General features: G+C 33.7%; 1 protein-coding gene across 3 annotated transcripts in view; it reads left to right on the top strand.

The window, feature by feature from the left end:
• The window catches only part of LOC140450033 (uncharacterized), a 66,018-nt gene extending 44,192 nt beyond the window's left edge, over window positions 1-21,826 (top strand). The window contains exons 3-7 of one of the 3 annotated variants that reach the window (XM_072543457.1): window positions 2,033-2,249; window positions 2,595-2,859; window positions 4,252-4,377; window positions 9,164-9,283; window positions 21,610-21,826. In XM_072543457.1, the coding sequence (XP_072399558.1) occupies window positions 2,033-2,249; window positions 2,595-2,859; window positions 4,252-4,377; window positions 9,164-9,283; window positions 21,610-21,665 (784 nt within the window). In that variant the 3' untranslated portion in view covers window positions 21,666-21,826. Of the gene's footprint in view, window positions 1-2,032; window positions 2,250-2,594; window positions 2,860-4,251; window positions 4,378-9,163; window positions 10,155-21,609 lie in introns of all 3 variants that reach the window. The other 2 variants (XM_072543456.1, XM_072543455.1) reach the window with 2 other exon arrangements.
• Window positions 21,827-22,653: the final 827 nt, after the last annotated feature.

Here is a 22,653-nt window from a genome sequence, read left to right as displayed (position 1 = left end):
AAAAGCCACCGGTCCAGACAATATCAATGTCGAAATACTAAAACTAATTGCAGATAACGAAAGTAAAAGCCTAGACTTAATAACAACACTATTCAATAAGATATTATGACACAGGTAAAATACCAACAGACTGGCTAAAATCAGCATTCGTAGCATTACCAAAAAAATCGAATTCCTCACAATGCGATGATTATTGAATATTAAGCTTAATGTCTCATGTTCTTAAAACTCTCCTCAGAATTATCTATACACGAATTTACAAGAAGTGCGAGTTCCAGATGAATGACACTCAATTCGAATTTCGAAACGGATTGGGAACACGAGAGGCTCTTTTTGATTTAAATGTGTTAACGCAACGATGCAGAGACATGAATGTAGATATATATGCATGTTTTATTGACCATCGAAAAGCATTCGACTGCGTTAACCATCAAAAGATGATCGAAATTCTGTGAACAACTGGAGTTGACGAACAAGACTTGCGAATTATCTCAGAACTATACTGGCACCAAACGGCAATAATTGAAATAGAGCACACAACATCCGAAGATATACAAATCCGACGAGTAGTGAGACAGGGTTGCGTCTTATCACCGCTACTGTTTAATTTGTATTCAAAGTCTATATTCAGAGAAGCATTAGACGAGGTCCGAGGCGGAATTAAGATTAACGGAATCAGCATAGACAACATCAGATATGCTGATGATACCATCTCAATAGCGGTAGTTCACCACAGCGAAATGTTCGGTTTACAGCTAAACGTTTCCAAAACTAAAACTTTAGTGTTTTCAAAGACACCAATAAACGTACATGTGCATGCCAAGGGTCAAATAATAGAACAGGTAAATTCCATAAAATATTTGGGAGCAAATATCAATAGTCAGTGCAATCCAAAAAAAGAAATCCTATCAATAATCGAACAAGCAAGGAAAGCATTCATGAGCATCAAAACATTTTTTACAAGATCAGTCTACAGCTTAGACTCCGAATGATCAGATGTTACGTTTTTTCTCTCTTACTGTATGGCTGTGAAAGTTGGACAATGGACTCTGAAATATAAAAAAGGATAGATGCCTTTGAGATGTATATATAGAAACGAATGTTGAGAATTCCATGGGTACAAAGAGTTACTAATGTTGAGGTACTTCGTCGCATGTGTAAACAAAAAGAATTACTAAGAATAATCAAAGAGAGGAAAATGCAATACTTGGGTCATGTGCTGAGAGGCGAAAGATACGAATTACTTCAAGTTATACTGGAAGGAAAAGTACAGAGCAAAAGATCAGTAGGAAGACGCCAGAACTCGTGGCTGAAAGACCTGAGGAGATGGTTCGACTTCTCATCCGCAGAAATCTTTCGCCCAGCAATTTCCAAAACTACAATTGCCACTTGGATCGCCAACTTTCTAAAGGAGACGGCGTCATAAGAAAAAGAGAACTAGTAAACTTTTTTGCATATTTCTTGGCGTCCCAAAATTATTATTCTCAGAAAAGTTTAGCTTGTTCGTATGATTTTTCATACTAACTATTTCTGCAAAAATCCGAATGCCATCTCTCACGTTCAAATTTAGTCGATTTTTTACAGATCCGCCCGGACTACTATGGCGAACTTATTAGGGAGCCATTGATTTCTTACCGGTTTTAGAGTATCGCTTAAATAAGGTATCAGTTTGTCCGAATGGTCAAAAATCCAAATACAGACTTTGAGGGATTCAATAAATATCTACGCTTATTTAGGGCTCTCAGAGCTCACTGATTAAAGCCACAATAAATTCTAGGTACCTAATAAATAATCTGGTTGTAACAAATATTTTGCAGGTAAATACAAAATAAAATATGTTTAAAAAATCTAAATCTTCTCATAACCTTGTTAATTAACATCGAACTTTCTTTAATGTTGAGCAAAAAAGGTAAAACTGCTAGACAAAATTACATTTCCGCGTAAAATATGGTAAATAATATATTTTAAATAATGTGGTATATAAATTAATACTGATAATATGTAAGTAGAAAAATTATTTTTAATTTTCCAGATCAGGACACTCATCAGGATCATCCGGGTCGGGATCAGGAGATATTTTAAACGCTATAAAAAACGCTATTGGTAATAGTATCAAGAAAAAAGTAGGACAATTGGCAATGGCATCGGCATCTGCTTCTGGAGCGTTCAGTAAATCTAGTAGCGGTGGCGATCATTCTCACCCGCACGAGTATTACGAACATCATCCACATCCACCGCCACATTATGAGGTAAGAAATACTTCGTCTACCACTGTATTTTCATATGAGCTGTTATATTCTAATCCAACTCGCCGCTCCATACAGCAATCTTAACATCATCATCATCAACCTGTATGCGTCTACTGCTGGACATAGGTCTCCCTCAGCTCTTTCCATCTGTCTCTCTCTTGTGCGGCTTGCATCCACATATGCAGTTTTCTTGAATTATTTTAGTTATTTCTCTTGTATTATTTGTTTTTGCGTCTTTTCGAATTGACCGGTGGATATTTTTATTTAATTTCTTCATTGTTGTGTAGTTGGAGCCGTATTTTTCCGTATCTTAACATAACTTTACCATTATCTTCATTGTTGCAGAGTCACAGCTCCCATAGCTCATTCGATTTCTGGGATCTCAAGAAATCAGTCCTCAACACACTACTCCAGGCCGTCAAAGCTATCAAAGGTGGTGTAATAGCTGTCAAAGGACAGCTAATAAAAGGCGGAGGCAAGTTGGTGTCAGCTTCTGGTCATCTAGTAAGTTCACAGGGAGACTCTATCACCAATCTTGGAAAGCAAATAGCAACTAGTGCTATATTAGTGCCATGGATGGGGTCTTCAGGGAAAGGGCATCCCCATGTAGGTAAGGAACTAGGTTTTTTATAAAGTGATGTTATTTTTTGTTAGAAATGTAAACAAAGTCTTTTAAAATGTATATTCCGGTGTATTTGCATCAGTTTTATGCTGTTTTGAAGCACAAGTACGGAGATACTAGCTAACTTGTCGATTGATAAAGAGTACCAGATTTTATGAGCCTTATAAATGAATTTGCTAAGCATGACAAAGGAATCGATGTACTACAAGTAAAGGTTTAGCAGGCACCTTTGATCGATGAGCCATTATCTTTCGTATTTGTACCTACAAGAATATGGCTGATAAAAGCTTTTAAGAATTATCCAAAATTATCAAAAATACCTTTGAGAAAAAACTATATATATTGGCATCTAGATTCCATTAAGTTCTTGTAAAGTCTCCTCCTTTATTACAAAAGTTTTAAGAAATCGACAAAATATATTACTTTTACTTTATTTTCTAACGTTTCATTATTTTCTAATACCAAAACAGTTAACATGGATTCTCATTATCATACAATGACACTAGCTATATATAAATATTATTGGGAAGCTAGTTTATTTGATAGAAAGTTATTTAAATGCTTGTATTGCGTCAGATTTATTTAACAATTTAGTTAATGTAGCACTAATTGATGATAAAATTAGAAGGCATAGTTTAAGATGGTTAGGACACATTCAACGCCTATATGATCATTATGCAATACGAATAATTATTGTCGATCAACGCTTCTGTAGGAACTGAAAAAAATCACTTTAGATTATGGTAATGCTTTCGCGTATGATACTATTCTAAAGTAATTACTATTTCAATAGGAATCAGCCACAATTGAAGGTTAAAATAAGTTTATTGACATTTTAATTTCGACTTCGGAAATCGTTCGCAAAATACAAACATTAATTTTGTAAAAATATACTCTTCCAACTATATATTTTGTGTACCTAATGAAATGTTTATGTTTTTTCATGTTTTTTAACGGACTTTCATTTTTCTACGTTTGTTAAACGTCATTTTATATTTATATATGGATTAAATGAAATAAAACTATAGAAGCCTAGTGGTGGAATCATATAAAACATATTGAAGTTACAATTAGGGTCATTCATCGAGATAAAAAATATCCTATCTCCTAAGTTATACCAAAATATACACTTTCACACAGTTTTATTGTAATCGGTTCAGTGGTTTTGGATATTAGCGCGGACAAACACCGTGACACGAGATTTTTATATCTTACACTTAGACATCTTAGACTTAGTATAGTGAAAATAAGAAGGATGATGACATATATTGTCATCAAAACTGTACACCTTTGCAAGTGTCTTCAATTTGTTTATTCGTATATCATTTTTCTTATGTCTGTCATCTACGTGTTTAATACAATGATTATATTTATTTCCAGAATACGAATCAGATCACCATTACACAGCACCAAGTGCTCCAGAGGATTTGTACCATCACGGCCATCACTCAGATCACCACGAAGACTATCACGTTCCGGAACACTATCCACCACCTCATCGAGCAGGTTTGATTGATTTAATATATTATTTATTAGTATTATGCAAAGATAAGAATGGAGAAGGAAGACCTGGACATCAACGGAGTATACGGCCTAGAAAATAACAAGCCTCAAACAACAAGGGAAGCGTTTTATGACAAAATTCCAACAAGTAGTAGATCAAGTCAGAGGGAAGATGATAATGTTGGGGGATTTTACCGCTCGAATAAGCAATCAAGTAATAACCAACGACTAAGTTGTACTAATCAAGTAATAACCTACGAGGACTTGATGATAGCAACTCAACTTGAGTTGCTATCATCAAGTCCTCGTAGACACTTCGTCTCAGGACCAGCAATTTCATGTGGAGTCTTACGTAGACACTGATGATGGTATATGGATTCCGAAAAAGTTTTGTCTTTATGACATAGCCCGTTTGGGTTTTTAAATTTATATACAGATTTTAACAAAAATTGTTTGTGATACATGGTATACAGCCAGCTACAGGAACTTAGTTTCCTTGTGAATGAGGTTTTAGGTCGAGAAGATCATGCACCGACGCTATATTTATACTGAGGCAAGTGCAAGAGAAATCAGTAGAATACAACAAACCGACATATCTATGTTTCGTGGACGTTAAGAAGGCATTTGACCGGGTCAAATTAACAGACGTTATCGACTTACTGTACGCAAGAGAGATACCTCTAGAAATAATCAAAACGATCGAAAATATCTACCAAAACAACACAATAAACGTAAAAGTAGAAGAAGAACTAACCGACCCCATTGAAGCTGTCAATGGGAAAAGACAAGGAGATTTCCTGAGTCCTCTATTGTTCAACCTGATTATGGATGAAATAATAAAAAAAGTAAGAACTAAAAAGAACATCAAGTGAGAGAAAAAAAAACTTAAACTAATCTGCTATGCAGACGACGCAATACTACTCTCTCAAAGTGAAGATGATTAACAACGTATGCTGCACCAATTTAATATAACCGCCAGAAAATTTAACACGTTAATTTCCCCAAAAAAGAAAAAATGGATGGTTTCAACAGAAAATTTACTAAGATGTAAATTGGAGCTGGAAGGTCAGAAAATAGAACAAGTGATGCAGTTTAAATATCTAGGCATCACATTATCTAGCTACGGAAAGCTCGAAACTGAAGTGGAAGATCAAGTCAATAGAGCAAACAGAGCCGTAGGCTGCCTAAATGAAACAATATGGCGAAATAAAAATATCGGGAAAGAAATGAAAGGCAGAATTTACAAAACAGTCATCAGACCAATAACGACATATGCGGCAGAAACAAGACCTGACACAGAGAGGACAAAAATGATGTTAGAAAGAGCAGAGATGAAAACACTTAGAAAAATTTATGGTAAGACACTATGGGACAGAACTAGAAGTACATATATACGACGTAAATGCAAGGTGGAGAACATCAAGAACTGGGTTACAAATATTAGAATAGGATGGAACGATCATATAAACCGAATGACAACAAATAGAGTAGTAAAGACGGCAACAGACGGTTCCCCAATAGGAAGAAGATCAGTAATAAGGTCACGAAAACGATGGAACGACAACTTACTGGAGGCATATTGAAAAACAGACATGTCATGTCTATATAAAAAGAAGAAGAAGAAGAAGATTTACTATTATATAAATTATTTAATATTAATTTAATTTAAAAAAAATAACAAAAAAGATATTAAAATTTGATAGAACAAATTCACTTCAAAAAATACTTATAGAAGACAGACCATGTGATTATAGGAAATGACTTAAGTGTTAGGATTTGATAAGCTTTCTTCTTCTTCTTTAGATGCAAATCCACTAATGGATGTTAGCGATCACATTTTCCATTAATTCTCTATTTCTTGCAATATGTATCAGAGATTGTATGTCGTTAATCCCTGTCCATTGCCTTATGTTTCGGAGCCAGGACATTTTCTTGCGTCCCATTCCTCTCTTGCCTTCAATTTTACCCTCGATTATAAGTTGGAGGAACTGGTATTTTTCATTTCGCATGATGTGACCTAGATACGCCGTTTTCCTTTTCTTGATGGTTTCGAAAAGTTGGCGTTCTTGGTTTATTCTTTTAAGGACATCTATATTTGTGATTTTCGCTGTCCATGGTATTTTTAGGATACGGCGATAGAGCCACATTTCGAAAGCTTCTAATCTGTTTATATCCCTCGTTTTGAGTGTCCAGCCCTCTACGCCATATAGCAGCACTGACCACACGTAGCACTTAGTAAACCTTAGTCTCAGTTGAAGATCGAACTCTGAACAAGTCAGTACCTTCTTGAATTTTACGAAAGCTTGTCGAGCTTGCTCAATGCGACATTTTACTTCCCTGTCCGATGCCCAGTCTTCAAAAAGCCACGATCCCAGGTATTTAAATTCACTCACTCTTTCAATGGACTTAGTATTCAGTGTTATGGTGGAGTTTTCAAGTGCATCCAAGTTTCTGGAGATGATCATAAATTTGGTTTTTTTGGTATTAATCTCTAATCCCATTCGCTTACTGTATTCTCCGATTATAGTGACAAGTTGTTGAAGATCGACTATGTTGTCACAAATTAAGACACCATCATCAGCATATCGTATGTTGTTGATCAGTACTCCATTCACTTTGATTCCCATCTTTGCGTCCTCCAGAGACTCTTGAAATATGGCTTCCGAATAAATGTTAAATAAAAGAGGGGAAAGCACACATCCCTGTCGAACGCCCCTTCTTATATGTATGGGTTTGGATATAGAATTGTCTATTTTTAACTGTGCCGTTTGATGCCAGTACAAGTTTTCAATGCATCTTATGTCTTTTTGGTCTATATCAACTTTCTTGAGGATCTGCATTAACTTGTGGTGTTGGACACGATCAAACGCTTTTTGGTAATCTAAAAAGCATAGGAACACATCCTTCTTCTGATCGTAACAATTTTGGACCAGCACCTGTGTTGCTACTATTGCTTCTCGTGTTCCTAAACCTTGCCTAAACCCGAACTGGGAGTCACTGATGTCCCATTCACATTTTTTGTATACTCTTTGATGTAGTATTTTTAAGAATATCTTTAAAGTGTGACTCATCAGGCTAATGAGTCTGTGATCCTCACATCTTTTTGCATTGACTTTCTTGGGCAGGGGAATAAAGGTAGAGCGTAACCACTGTTGAGGATAGCAGCCAGTTTCATAAATTAGATTACAGAAAAATAACTTAGTAGTTCTTCTGGTATGGCTTATAGTAGTTGGAAAGTATTATAGAATGAAGTGTACAATGGATAAATTTGGATATAACAAAGCATTGATTTGAAGGAAGAATACCGTCTACAGTGAAGTACCAAAATTATAGCGAGTAACTCGCTACAATTGTGATACTGTGGTATATGTGAAGACAAAAGTGTTAAATCCTGGAAAAAATTATTATGCTGATTTTTTTTATAATTATGTTAATTTACAATCTACATTATTACAGATTATTAAGTAAATGTTTTACAGGTTTTGCTCGTGAAATGATGTCTCACCTTATTCTATTTTGGTTTAGTTTTAAAGTAGGTCTTGGGGCCAGGTTCTATCTGGTGGCTGGATCATTGTTGAATAATTCTCTTACAAGCTCATTTTTATGGTGAATAGTATGTTCATTTTGTGACTCCGTGGCTCGACGGATTTCTTCTCTGATGAAAGGAATCTTTAAGTCGTAGTGAAGTGTTTGATTACTTACGTACCATGGTGCATCCACTATTGATCTTAGCACTTTAGACTGGAATCTTTGGATAATATTCAGTGACGTTGGCTTTGCATAACCCCATAGGTGTAGTCCGTAGAACCAGATCGGTTTGAGTATGGCTTTGTATAGAAGAATTTTGTTTTGGATGGTAAGTTTTGATTTACGTCCAAAAAGCCAATACATTTGCCAGAATTTTAAGTCGAGCTGCCTTCTTTTAGTCTGGATATGTTTCTTCCAAGTGAGAAGTTGGTCAAGATGAAGGCCAAGGTATCTAGCGTCTGTTACTGTTAGTATTCTTACATTTTCTATCCTTATAGGTGGACATATGTTGTGACGGTTGGTAAATGTTATTTGAGTTGCTTTTGTTTTATTTACTTTTGTTCTCCATTTCGTATACCAATCACTGAGTATGTTCAGATGATGTTGCAGGTTTTGTGAGGCTTGTATGGGATCTTCATTTACAGCTAGTATTGCTACGTCGTCAGCAAAGGAAGCGATTGTAGTATTATTAGTCTTTGGTATATCGGCTGTGTAGAGTGAGAAAAGCAGCGGCCCTAGAACACTACCTGCGGGACTCCGGAGTTGATAGGACACAGGTTGGATTGTTGGTCTTTGAATTTTATACAGAAATATCTATTTAATATGTAGGATTTAAGTAGGAGGAAATAGTTACTGGATAGTGCTATGTTTATTTTGTAAAGCAGACCTCTGTGCCAGACTTTGTCAAACGCTTGTGAGATGTCTAGAAATACAGCGTTGTAGTATTTTTTTTTCTTCAAGACTTTTTTATATATCATTTATGATTCGATGAAATTGTTGGGTAGTGGTGTGATTTTCCTGAAAACCAAACTGATGTTTTGGAAGTAATGTTAGGAATTCATGATCTACGTATAACCTTTGTAAAAGCAATCTTTTACATATAAGGGTTATATAAGGGTCGATAAGATGTTACTTCATTGGGCTCTTTTATTATTATGCTGCCGTATAAAAAAATATTTATGAAGGCTTTTTAAACAAATACAAATCTATTTTTGTACATATTTAAACATCCACATATTTAGTATATCTTTTTATATTTCAGATGCAGCTGGGTTATTGCTCCTAAAGAAAGTGACAAACCGTGGCAGTCACAATCATCATCAACCAGATCACTACGCATCACCGTCAGACGTCAACCCCCACCAAACGTCTCCTAGTTTCGGTACTATCATTGGTAAACTATTGTCAGCATCCTCATCACTCGATCCCCACAAACCTGACTTATTCGGAAACCGACCTGTAGACCACGAGTCTCACGATAGTTATCAGGCGTATGTGATACCAAATGATAAAGAGAATGAGGTTATACATGCAGCTTCTGGTGTGGTTAATCAACAGGTTGTTCCCTCTAATATTCCAAAAGTCGTACATAAAAAACCTACCTATGTGGCTCCGGTTAAAGATGACTCTGTTTTCGAAGAACCTCCTGAAGATTTGAATGAAAATTTCGACATAACTTCTCATCATAAAATACCAGTTTCACATCAGAATAATGCTTATCTTATAGATTCTGATAACAACGAATTTAATGTTGATCCCCGAGGACAAACTAGTCCGAATTCTTTTCAGTCTGTAGCAAATTCTTTCGATGTAACGTTAGACGAAGCCAAAGATATCATTTCAACCAGTCCATACCTCTCACCCCCTTCCAAAAATCAACAAATTGCGACAGATTTTAATTCAGACGAACCCGAAAATGATGAAATGCAAGCAGCTTCTGATTCTAAGTACACTCAAATTGCCGAAGACAGTAATCCAAGCTCTCTTAAATCAAAACCTTCTCCTTATTTAGAAACGCCAATAGTAAAGTACTTTCTACCGACACCCAGTGATCTACTCCCAGTCAAAGTTAACTATGCCCCTATGGCTTTTTACAAGAGTCCCTCCAAACAGTCTTCCAACCGGAGCCCCAGCTACAAAAAACAATCTTCCCACAAAACCTCCAAATACAAGCATCAAAACCATGATCTTGTCCAATCTATTTCCTATGAATTAGGACCAAATGGACCTAAAAGACTGACGTAGTTTTTAAGGTAAATAAACCTTGTTGTATGCTCTTTGGACTAACGCCTGGACTAATCAGATGGAGGTGGTTGGAAGTCGCGAGAAAATAAAATAACCACCATATAATTACTATTACATTCTTTTACTTTCGGATATGTAAATCATTACAATTTTTTAACCTTGTATGTCCCTAGAATACTATTGTTCCAGGAAGATTTACACCAGACAATGTATCGCACCTAAGAACGATTTAGTATTAAAAAATTGAATGGTTTGAAGAATTAATTGTTAGAACAGCCACTCTACTCGCCATATTTAGCTTTCTCTGATTTTAATATACTGAAAAATCTTAAATTTCTCTCTGGAAAATATTTTGGGTCAGATAAGGATATAATTTAATTGAAAAATACTGAATTTAGGTACCAATTTTAAAAAAACTCGTCCCAATTCCGCACTAGACGCTTATTTTTATCGTATGCTGCAAACATAATACAATTATTCATTTAATAAGATCATTAATCATATGAATTACATTTTCTTAAAGGATATGTTGCTGTAAATCTTAACAGCTCGTTGTATATTTCATAACAAATTTCGATAAGGTGTTTACGATAGTGTTTATGGACAATATTATGGTGTGCTGCGTGTGTAGGTTCTTCATTCTGCGTTTTCTTTGATATTCATTTTTAACATAATTTACCAAACATTCTAAAATAAAAATCTGGACCATCCGTGGTTTGATTTAGTATAAATAGCCACTTCATTTACAAACAGAAACGATTCTTACTAAAGATTGAGTGAGGTAGATAACCTCTCTCTCCAGTAGCTATTCACCTCAAATAGAGAGATCTTTCAACGTTCTCAAAAAAAAAATAAAAAAATGTACAGGTATCCAAAGAAAACGAAAAAATTAAACATAAAAGAATTATTTATTACTTGAGAGCTCCTACAAACTTCAGAGCTTACTGAAAGAGATACTGAATCGACCTCTATGATAGCACATATAAACTACTTTACTTACAAAATCGACTTTAAGAGCAAGAATCCTTTTCCTCAGATTAGATTTAATATTTACCGATTATTTTAAATTCACTTTAAAAATTCCGAGAGCAGGAACAGAAGCTCTAGGAAAACGCAAAGTCATACTGAACAAAAGAAACAACAACAATATACCATTGTTCAGAAAAGAAATATAAAGAGAAACGAGAGGTCTACATGAAGTACAAAACACAATACAATATGATAAATAATATCAGCAGAAAAAACCAAATGTATGACAACATCTAAATACCCACTACGAAGTAAAATCGAAATTGATGGGAAAATAATAAAGCAGCAGGAAGCAATGTTTACATATCTGGGAATAGATATAACCAGTTACGTAGATGTTGAAGAAGAAGTACGACTACAAAGCTTAAAAGCAAGTAAAGCGGCGGGATCTCTTAATGACACAATCTGGAAGAAGAAACACCTAGGACAAGACACAAAAACAAGAATCTATAAAGCAGCAATTAGACCTATATTAACATACACGGCGGAAACAAAACCTGATACATCTAAAACGAGACGACAACTAGAAACAACAGAGATGAAAATACTCCGGAGAATATCAGGGAAAAGGATGTTGATTCATGTTGAATAGGAAGAAAAGGGAAAACATAAGAAGAGCATGCAATGTAGAAGACATAAATGGACAAAACGGAAACAGGAGTAGAACGAACACATTAGTAGAATGGCAGAGGATAGGATAGTACGAGTAGTACGGGATAAGTCACCAAATGGACGAAGAAGTATTGGCAGACCAAGGACAAGATGGTGCGATAATTTAAACATTTATTAGGCTAATATTGAAGAAGAAACAGGCTTTAAAGCCCACATAAAAGAGGAAAGAAGAAGAAGAAGACTTTTAAAATAAAAACATGGATGGTGGATGGGGCTGGAACACCCACTCAAAAAATTACCAAGCGATTCCATAATCTCTTCTGGGATTCTTTGGTATTAACAGTTATAAGAGTGAGTTATTGCATAAGCAAATGGATCAACAAGCATAACTGGATAGGCTGAAGTTGGATTGTAAATACTTCAAAGACAGTTTTCTTTAAAATTTTTAACTTTATCAACAATTCTTTTTTTATTCTTCTTTTAAAATTCATCAGATAAAATTTTTTTAATGGAACTTAATGCAGGTCACTAATTTTTCTAAGCAAATCCTTAAGAACCAGTTCCATTCTGTTTAAATCGGATCATATTATGATAACTTTATTTCTAGTTCTTCTTCTCCTATCATTTTGCCCTTTCAGGCGTCGGATTGGGATTCCGGTTCTTTCTTTACCCATTTTTTTTCATGCATTTCTATTTTTGAGCCATCGTCTTTTAATTCTTCACTAGTTTTCTCTTTAATGGTAGCTTTATTTAAAATACAAATCTGCGTACAGGTTGTTTATGGATGTAATACACTTGTGAATGAAGGGTTATAATTTTCGCAAACAACACATAAACTTCACCTACGATAACTATAGTATTCTAGGGACAATTTATTAATATCTTAACAGCATAATCATCAGCTTTTTAACAGGTAATAACATTTTCAACCGAGGTGTAAGTTAGCTAACAAAAAATTGGTTCTTTTTACTGGACGACTTTTGTACAAGGGTGAGATTGTATTTATAAAGGGTATTGGTTATTCGGCCGCCAACTTTCTACCCTTATTTGATGAATTTTGATATGTAAATATTTACGGATTTTTGCAAAATTATAAAATTTGCCATAAATCAAAAATGTTTTTAAAGAATTTCTTCAAGTTTGTAGATCAATATACTATTTGCTTTTGATTATAAACAAAGGGTATTAAGTATAAAATATTAGAACAATTAAAAATCCAGAATAAAGCTTTATAAAAGCAATGTGTTATGCAAAGCACCATACGTTCAATTGGCGCCCAACGTGGGGCAATCACGTACGATGCTTTCTTTGACATTTATGTTTCATACATATAAAGGAATAACACTAAGGCTAGTATATGAGTAAATGAAAAGTACAATGTATTCTATATTCTTATTGATTCAAGCAATTAGACGACAAATTAAAAAAATCAATAAAATCTGTTATTCACTCGAGCTACTGCGTATCACAGTAAATAGATAGAAAAAGAAACGTATGTGTTCTTTATAATGATCCTCAAATTAACGTTTTATTGGTAGCTAAAATGGAGAGATTTGGAGCTTGTGAACGGACCTCTTACTGTTTCATATGTTAGTTGATTGTTATATTAATTTTAGTTGTTTGTGACCTAGTTGAATGTTTCTTTCATTTTAAATTATGGTCTATCTCTTCTTCTTCTGGTTCCTATCCGTTTTGGATGTTGGAAATCATATTGGCAATCATGACCTTGCTCGCTGCGGCTCGAAACAGCTCCGTTGAGGTTTTCTTAAACCACGTTCTTAAATTCCGCAGCCATGATATTCTCCTTTTACCGTGTCCTCGCTTACCTTTGACTTTACCTTGCAATATAGACTGCAGCAGGGAGTAACGGTGCTGATTTCTCATAACGTGTCCCAGATATTGCAATTTTATGCGTTTGATCGTAAACACAATCTCTCGTTCCTTCTTCATTTTTTCTAGAACTTCCTTGTTCGTGATCCTTGCTGTCCATGATATTCTCAGCATTCTTCTATAGAGCCACATCTCAAATGCTTCAAGTTTTTTAATAGTGGTGTCTGTAAGCGTCCATGCCTCCGCCCCGTACAACAACACAGAGAAAACATAGCATCTCAAATGTCTCATTTTTGTATCTAGGGATATGTTGTGACTTTTGAAGATGGCGCTCATTTTGTTAAAGACCGTTCTTGCCATTCCTATGCGGCACTTTATTTCCTGTACATTGCCCCACTATTCGTTTATAATAGTTCCCAGGTAGCAATACTGTTTTATTCGCTCTATCTGCGTCCCATTAATGTATAGATGAGCCCCATTTATATTCTCCTTGCTGATAATCATTTGTTTCGTTTTGTGGGTATTAATGTTTAGTCCGTACTGTTGACTATGGTGTATCTCAGAAACCATTTAACGGAGACTGAAAGTACATACAGAAAACAGACAGTAACAGAAAAATTAAAACACTGTTGAATACCACAAAATCAACAAAGAAATCAGAAGGAAAAAATGAATATGAATGTTAAATCTTAATACTTTTAAGACAAAACTTACAGTTTTCAATAAACAGAGTTACAACCAATGAACATCAGAGCGTATGGAATAAAGTTAGAGAGTCAACAATCTGGAACGATAACGACAACTGATATGTAAACAAAGAAATAAGAATATGTATTAAAAAATCCAGAGCCGCCTTCTATAAACTAAAGAAAATTCTCATATAGGTAGAGATATTACATTAAATCTTAAAATCAGATTAATATGCTGCTACATATTCTCGACATTTCAGTATGGTGTGGAGAGCTAGACCCTTACAGAGACACTAATGAAAACATTAGAGGTCTAGGAGATATGGATCTACCGACGAATATTACGGATAAATTGAGTTGATAGAATAAGAAATGAAATAGTTTCACACTGAATGAAAAAGAGCACAGGAATAACGAAATCAATAACAATTTAAAAGTTACAAAGCCTAAATTCGAAATATTCCGGCCATGTAATGGAGACATCAGAGAGACTTCATAATACAGGGCAAGATCGCCGAAGAAGGACATCCTGGCTCCGAAATATCCGAGAATGGTATCAAGGGATATTCGCTAATCTGTTTGAAGCTCCCGTAAACGAAGTTATTATTGGCAATGATCGCCAACGTTTGATAATCAGACAGGGATGGACCAAACTAGGACTTCATTCTTCTTCTTCATTAAATCTTCATTCTTCGATTTAAATATTAGCAGACTCTTTCGTCTATTCCTTTTAGACGAATTACCCTTCTGATTGGTTTGTAGAAAGTGTTGTCGAATACTCCCTTATATCGAGAAATTTACCTTTACCCAGCATCACATCTTGGTTGTCCAGAATGTACAACCCTACGTACTAGATGGAGCTGTCTGTTTTCGTAGATAATCCTGCTCTAAGCGTGTATTGTTTTTCATGCTTCGGAATTCTTACCCTACCACTCTTATGAGTCTCTATGCTTTTGGTGTTTTGTCATTTCAGGTTATTTCTATTTTGTAGAAGTTCTAGAAGCTGCTTATAGGATAAGCAGAAAACTCGCATGCTTAATGCAACTAAATATTTTCGCATTATTTAAGAAACACCCTATGGATATGGATGATTTGTAAAATAAAACTTACCGCCTTTACACATGCTCTACAAAATAATTTACGTTCGAATGTTAACTCTTTATATTCCTTTACTCATTCAGTTATGGATTGTTTTGGATTTTGTATTTTAATTTTATTTACAAATATATAACACAAATACCACTACAATGTCTACAGTCTCAAGGGGGTTTTATTTACAGACGGAATGACGTTGACTGGGAAGTCCCGGAAGTATCTAAATATAGGTGGAGTATATGAGCGAAAATATTAACAAATAAAGATTAGCAAAAATATCAATATAAATAATATTTTTTGACATGCTTTTATAGACTATGTTTTGAAGAATAGAATCATATAAAAACTATGTCAAATGCAAAAATGATAAGAATATCTATAAAAAAGCATGGAGTAACCACTAACATTTAAAAAAAGGCATATAAATTAAAAAAAAGCATAAAAAATTAATGTCATATGACTTATTTTTGCATATTTCATTCATATTTAAAAAGAAAATATTCTTGCTTTTATTATTTACCATAAGCATTATACTTATAATCATACGAAAAAGACAAAAAAATTATGTAGATTGAAAAGAAATCAAAAAGTAGAAATTATAACCGAGATAGAAACAAAAAATAAAAGACACAGCTCAAAACCATTGTACCAATACTTAAAACTAGGTAACCGAAAACGGACAGCTAATATAGCTATAGAAGCAGATAACGGATAGAAAAGAAGAAAGAGAAACAATAACGAACACAGAACAAGATGAAAAAGAAGAATTAACCTATACAGAAGTGAAAGAGAAAATACAAACTTTAAAACGGGAAAACGGCGGAAAAAGACGGAATATGTGCAGAACTTGTAAAATACGGTGGGGAGGCACTATACAGACAGATTTATGAACTAATGCAGAATATATGGAGAAAAGAAATATTGCACGAAGAAACATAAAAATGAAAATCTACAAAACGATCATAAGGCCAATAGTAGTATATGCCGCAGAAACATTTACATTAACAGCAAGAGAAGAGCAATTGAAAATTTTTAAGAGGAAGATTATCAGAAAAATACGAGGACCAAAGAGGGTAAACGAAGAGGATGCAAGACAATGGATATGGGCCAAAAGAACATAGAGCAATAAAAGCACAAAGAATTAGATGGTATGGACACATAATGATCCGTTAAGAGTTATAATGAAATGGATACCACCAGTTAAAAAACAGAGGCAGACCTAAACTGAAATGGAGACAACAAGTGGAAGAAGACTTAATGAGTATGGAAATTAAAAATATAGAAAGGACAATCAAAGAGGGAGAAGCATGGAGAAAAGTAGTGGAAACAGCGAAGTCACACCACAAACTGTAAAACCAAACCCAGAATGGGATGATCCCCACACAAATAGTATCTTCAAGTGAAAACAGCTTCAGTTTCTTCGGAAGCGTCTATATATATATATATATATATATATATATATATATATATATATATATATATATACAAAACTCAAATATTTGGGTGTGCAGCGGAAGATAGGACAAAAAAGTACTCTTTTTAGTTAACCAAGCTTTCGCAAATCTTTATTTGCATCATCAGGGTACTACAATAAACAAAATTAGTACAAAATACAGAAAAGAATTATTTTGCATCTTACACTAATTGAGGTTAGTTGTCGTGATGTTTATTAAATGAAATGTGCAACTCATTTGATCCCTACAAATGATGGCGAAAACTATCCAAAATTGTTTTTAAAAAAACGTTCTTTAACAAATACATATTTAAAACACTTTAAAACACATATACAAGAACACTCAAATAAAATTATGTTAAAATAATTACAGAACATGTCATAATATAAAATTTAGGTTATAAACATTCTTATCAGAAACAAAAGAATTGGTTGTGAATTCGTTACTGCCAACTTAAAACGATAGAACGTTAGATCTTAATGATAACAATGTAAAGGTAATAGTATACCTGATAGACGCTGAACTTCTTGAAACAGAAAAGGTAAAAAGACTTATATTAGAAGAAGTAGGAGAGGTACTGTATATCTCATATATAATGAAACTTATATTGTTGATGATGAATTGTCTGTGTTAGTAGATTCGTGTTTATCCAAAGTTAACAATAATGAATATAGGTTGCTTAAATTATTGGTATCTGTCTTTTTGTTAATAGTTTCTTTTTCTTGAAAAATGAAAGCCATCTCGAGAAACAATCTTTTTAAATAATTGCTCTCCGTGGATAGGATTTTTACATTTGGAAAATCGAAAGAGTGCCCTGTTGTGTTAGCATGTGTGGCTAGAGAACATCTATCAGGGTGTAACCTAATGTCACTCTTGTGAAGAGTCAAGCGGCTAGAAACTTTTTGGGAGGTGTGACCTATATAAGAACCTTCACAGCCCAAACAATTAAGTTTGTAGACAACATCACTTTTATCTAAGTTTGGTACTTTATCTTTCAATGACTTGTACAAAGATCCCACAACTAGAGTGCTTTTATAAGCAATTTTTACATTTGGTAGGTATTGAGCAAAAATTCTGGTCAATTTGGGAGAGACGTCCTTAATAAATGGAAGTGATACAAAAGATATATTAGGAATATTGTTAGTCAGTGAGTGGGAATCAGAGCTAACTTTCATAGCACCTGTATTTTGGGGAGGGTTTACTTGTGTGTTGAGTATAACAGAGGATGTGTTAAAGATGATTTTCCTGAGTAAGGATTCGGGGTAAGAATTATCTAGGAACAACTGTAAAAGGATGTTGAGATTCTTTTTTCTAAAAACAGGGTCAGCTAGTTTACAAACTCGTGTGGTCATTTGTTTGACTAGATTAATTTTCATGCTTGACTTGTGGTAAGAGTGGTAGTTGAGATATCTTCCAGAGTTACACTTTTTTCTATACCAATCAATTGTAATGATGTTATCCGGTTCTCTAATAAACATTGTGTCGAGAAAAGGAACAGATTGGTTTTGATCCTCTTTTTCAAGAGTAAATTGAATGTGGGAGTCGTAGCTATTGAAAATGTCTAAGAGCTCAAATTCTAAACCTTGTGGGCACGACATAATAATGTCATCCACATACTTTTTAATAAAAGGAACATTGAAAGGAACAACCTGAAGAATAATATCCAACAGATCATCCATTACATATGTAGCTAGAATTGGAGAGATACTGGCTCCCATAGGAGTGCCAAAGGTTTGTTTATAATATTTGTTATTGAAAGAGAAGCAAGTGGAATTAAACAAGAACTCTATCATCTCAATAAACATATCGTAATCGATGCTACATACTTGTGAAATTTTATTCCAGTGTTTATGAATAGATCGGAGAACGGCATTTAAATAAACATTACTGAAGAGGGAGACCACATCTAGACTAACGAGAACATAATTATGTGGTAATACAGTTCTGTTAAATAACTCAACAACTTGGAAAGAATCTCTGATGTAGTAGTCATTACTTGAATCATAAGCTTTGGTCAAAATATTAGTGAGAAAGCCTGCAATATGTTCAGTTGGTGAGCCTATGGAGGAAACTATAGGTCTCATAGTTAAGCTAGGTTTATGGATTTTAGGGAGGGTGTAGAATTTAGCAACAACACTTTTATAGGATGAGAGTCTCTTTTTTGTGTTCAAATCAATTTGTTTATGTTGCCAAAGGCGTTTTATTATGGCATTAGATTTATTTTGAATATTGCTAGTTAGGTCACTAGGGAGGGTTATGTAGGATGAACCCTGATCAATATGTTGAGTTATTTAACAGAACTGTATTACCACATAATTATGTTCTCGTTAGTCTAGATGTGGTCTCCCTCTTCAGTAATGTTTATTTAAATGCCGTTCTCCGATCTATTCATAAACACTGGAATAAAATTTCACAAGTATGTAGCATCGATTACGATATGTTTATTGAGATGATAGAGTTCTTGTTTAATTCCACTTGCTTCTCTTTCAATAACAAATATTATAAACAAACCTTTGGCACTCCTATGGGAGCCAGTATCTCTCCAATTCTAGCTACATATTGTAATGGATGATCTGTTGGATATTATTCTTCAGGTTGTTCCTTTCAATGTTCCTTTTATTAAAAAGTATGTGGATGACATTATTATGTCGTGCCCACAAGGTTTAGAATTTGAGCTCTTAGACATTTTCAATAGCTACGACTCCCACATTCAATTTACTCTTGAAAAAGAGGATCAAAACCAATCTGTTCCTTTTCTCGACACAATGTTTATTAGAGAACCGGATAACATCATTACAATTGATTGGTATAGAAAAAAGTGTAACTCTGGAAGATATCTCAACTACCACTCTTACCACAAGTCAAGCATGAAAATTAATCTAGTCAAACAAATGACCACACGAGTTTGTAAACTAGCTGACCCTGTTTTTAGAAAAAAGAATCTCAACATCCTTTTACAGTTGTTCCTAGATAATTCTTACCCCGAATCCTTACTCAGGAAAATCATCTTTAACACATCCTCTGTTATACTCAACACACAAGTAAACCCTCCCCAAAATACAGGTGCTATGAAAGTTAGCTCTGATTCCCACTCACTGACTAACAATATTCCTAATATATCTTTTGTATCACTTCCATTTATTAAGGACGTCTCTCCCAAATTGACCAGAATTTTTGCTCAATACCTACCAAATGTAAAAATTGCTTATAAAAGCACTCTAGTTGTGGGATCTTTGTACAAGTCATTGAAAGATAAAGTACCAAACTTAGATAAAAGTGATGTTGTCTACAAACTTAATTGTTTGGGCTGTGAAGGTTCTTATATAGGTCACACCTCCCAAAAAGTTTCTGCCGCTTGACTCTTCACAAGAGTGACATTAGGTTACACCCTGATAGATGTTCTCTAGCCACACATGCTAACACAACAGGGCACTCTTTCGATTTTCCAAATGTAAAAATCCTATCCACGGAGAGCAATTATTTAAAAAGATTGTTTCTCGAGATGGCTTTCATTTTTCAAGAAAAAGAAACTATTAACAAAAAGACAGATACCAATAATTTAAGCAACCTATATTCATTATTGTTAACTTTGGATAAACACGAATCTACTAACACAGACAATTCATCATCAACAATATAAGTTTCATTATATATGAGATATACAGTACCTCTCCTACTTCTTCTAATATAAGTCTTTTTACCTTTTCTGTTTCAAGAAGTTCAGCGTCTATCAGGTATACTATTACCTTTACATTGTTATCATTAAGATCTAACGTTCTATCGTTTTAAGTTGGCAGTAACGAATTCACAACCAATTCTTTTGTTTCTGATAAGAATGTTTATAACCTAAATTTTATATTATGACATGTTCTGTAATTATTTTAACATAATTTTATTTGAGTGTTCTTGTATATGTGTTTTAAAGTGTTTTAAATATGTATTTGTTAAAGAACGTTTTTTTAAAAACAATTTTGGATAGTTTTCGCCATCATTTGTAGGGATCAAATGAGTTGCACATTTCATTTAATAAACATCACGACAACTAACCTCAATTAGTGTAAGATGCAAAATAATTCTTTTCTGTATTTTGTACTAATTTTGTTTATTGTAGCACCCTGATGATGCAAATAAAGATTTGCGAAAGCTTGGTTAACTAAAAAGAGTACTTCTTTGTCCTATCTTCCGCTGCACACCCAAATATTTGAGTTTTGTATTCTATTTGATCAGCGTTGATGACAAGCGTTTATCGCTTTTTCAGTATATATATATATATATATATATATATATATATATATATATATATATATATATATATATATATATATATTATCCTTATAAATCCGGACTCTAATAATAACCATCATCTTTGTTTTGGTAATATTTATTTTAAACCACGATGATTCTTCTTCCTGAATTACCTGGTTTAGAAGATGTTGAAGAGCTTCTGGGTTGTCAGCAAAAAAAAACTGAAAGGCCGTGTAAAAACGACAAAGCTAACTTTACTTAGTAACAAGTCATTTATTCAACACTTAAACTACACACTACAAATTAACCTTGTAATATCATATAACTGGATGTATAACCAACGGTTCAAGCCGTAAAAAACATGTTAAGTAAGTTTTGGTCAGAAGTTTTCCCATTAAATTTATTGATGTAAATTCTTTTGCAATTATTCTTGGATTTCTTGTCCAGTATTGGTAACATATTTATATGTTTTAATTACTTGACATGCTAAATTTTTTTTTTATTTGTAGGTATATCTAGGAAAAGTCAAGAATACTACCAAACGTTTGATCCATATTTCGAATAATCGGTTTCTATGGAAGGTGCACTAATGTGGAAAATCTACACGATAGACTAAAACCTGGAACTGAAATTGTCTGCTTGAATTTAGACAATTTATCGTTTTATTGTTTTTATATATATTTTATTTGTTATATAGTAATATACTTTATTTATTTTTTACTAGAAGAGTTCGTTTATATATATGCCCGTCCATATTTACACAATGCAGTTTCTTATTTATTTTCATAACACATGTAATGTTTATTTTACTTATTTAGAGTCTTCAAAAACTAACACTAAAACACGATGAATTTATAACGTTTATATTTTTAAACGTACTAATATATCTATTGGACTAACTCCTAAAATCTTATTTCTCTTAATCTGACCCCTCCTAATATATAAATATATATTATTATGATTATTATGAATTGTACTACAATTATTCAAATAGTTTACCTTAACTCAATCTTACTCAGGCTATGTTTTCGTGGTTTAGTATCTCTGCTGTTGTATTTGCAAGTAAGAGGACCATAAGGAATAATAAAACACATAAATATTTAAAATAAATTTCATCAATATATTGTATAAATAAAAAAAAATCAATAGAAAATGTCATATGCAAAATTCCTCCATATAACATCAGCAACAAAAATTCATATACCTGCTATAACATGGATAAAATTTTCTAATAGTTTTAAAATTATGATATATAAATTATAAGAAAATCGAAACATACAAATCACATATCCCTAGCATGTTTGACAAATTGTAGGAACAAAAGAAAGTTGTTTCTCTAATCACGTCGATAACCTCTAGTAAAAAACAAACTTATCTCCCTATAATTGTCCTTTTTGAGAAATGTAAGATCAAAGTTGAAATTGCAAATTAGATCGTCTTCTTCTTCCAGAATCTGGTTTCTCCTGGTTGAGTGACCTCTTCTCCTGAGCCGCATAACAAATAACACATAGCGGAGTGTGGTGCCGCCATTGGGAATTTTTTAGCGAAATGTT

Source organism: Diabrotica undecimpunctata, chromosome 9 (assembly GCF_040954645.1).
Source record: "Diabrotica undecimpunctata isolate CICGRU chromosome 9, icDiaUnde3, whole genome shotgun sequence".
Classification (NCBI taxonomy): Eukaryota; Metazoa; Arthropoda; class Insecta; order Coleoptera; family Chrysomelidae; genus Diabrotica; species Diabrotica undecimpunctata.
This window is presented reverse-complemented; position numbering and strand designations above follow the sequence as displayed.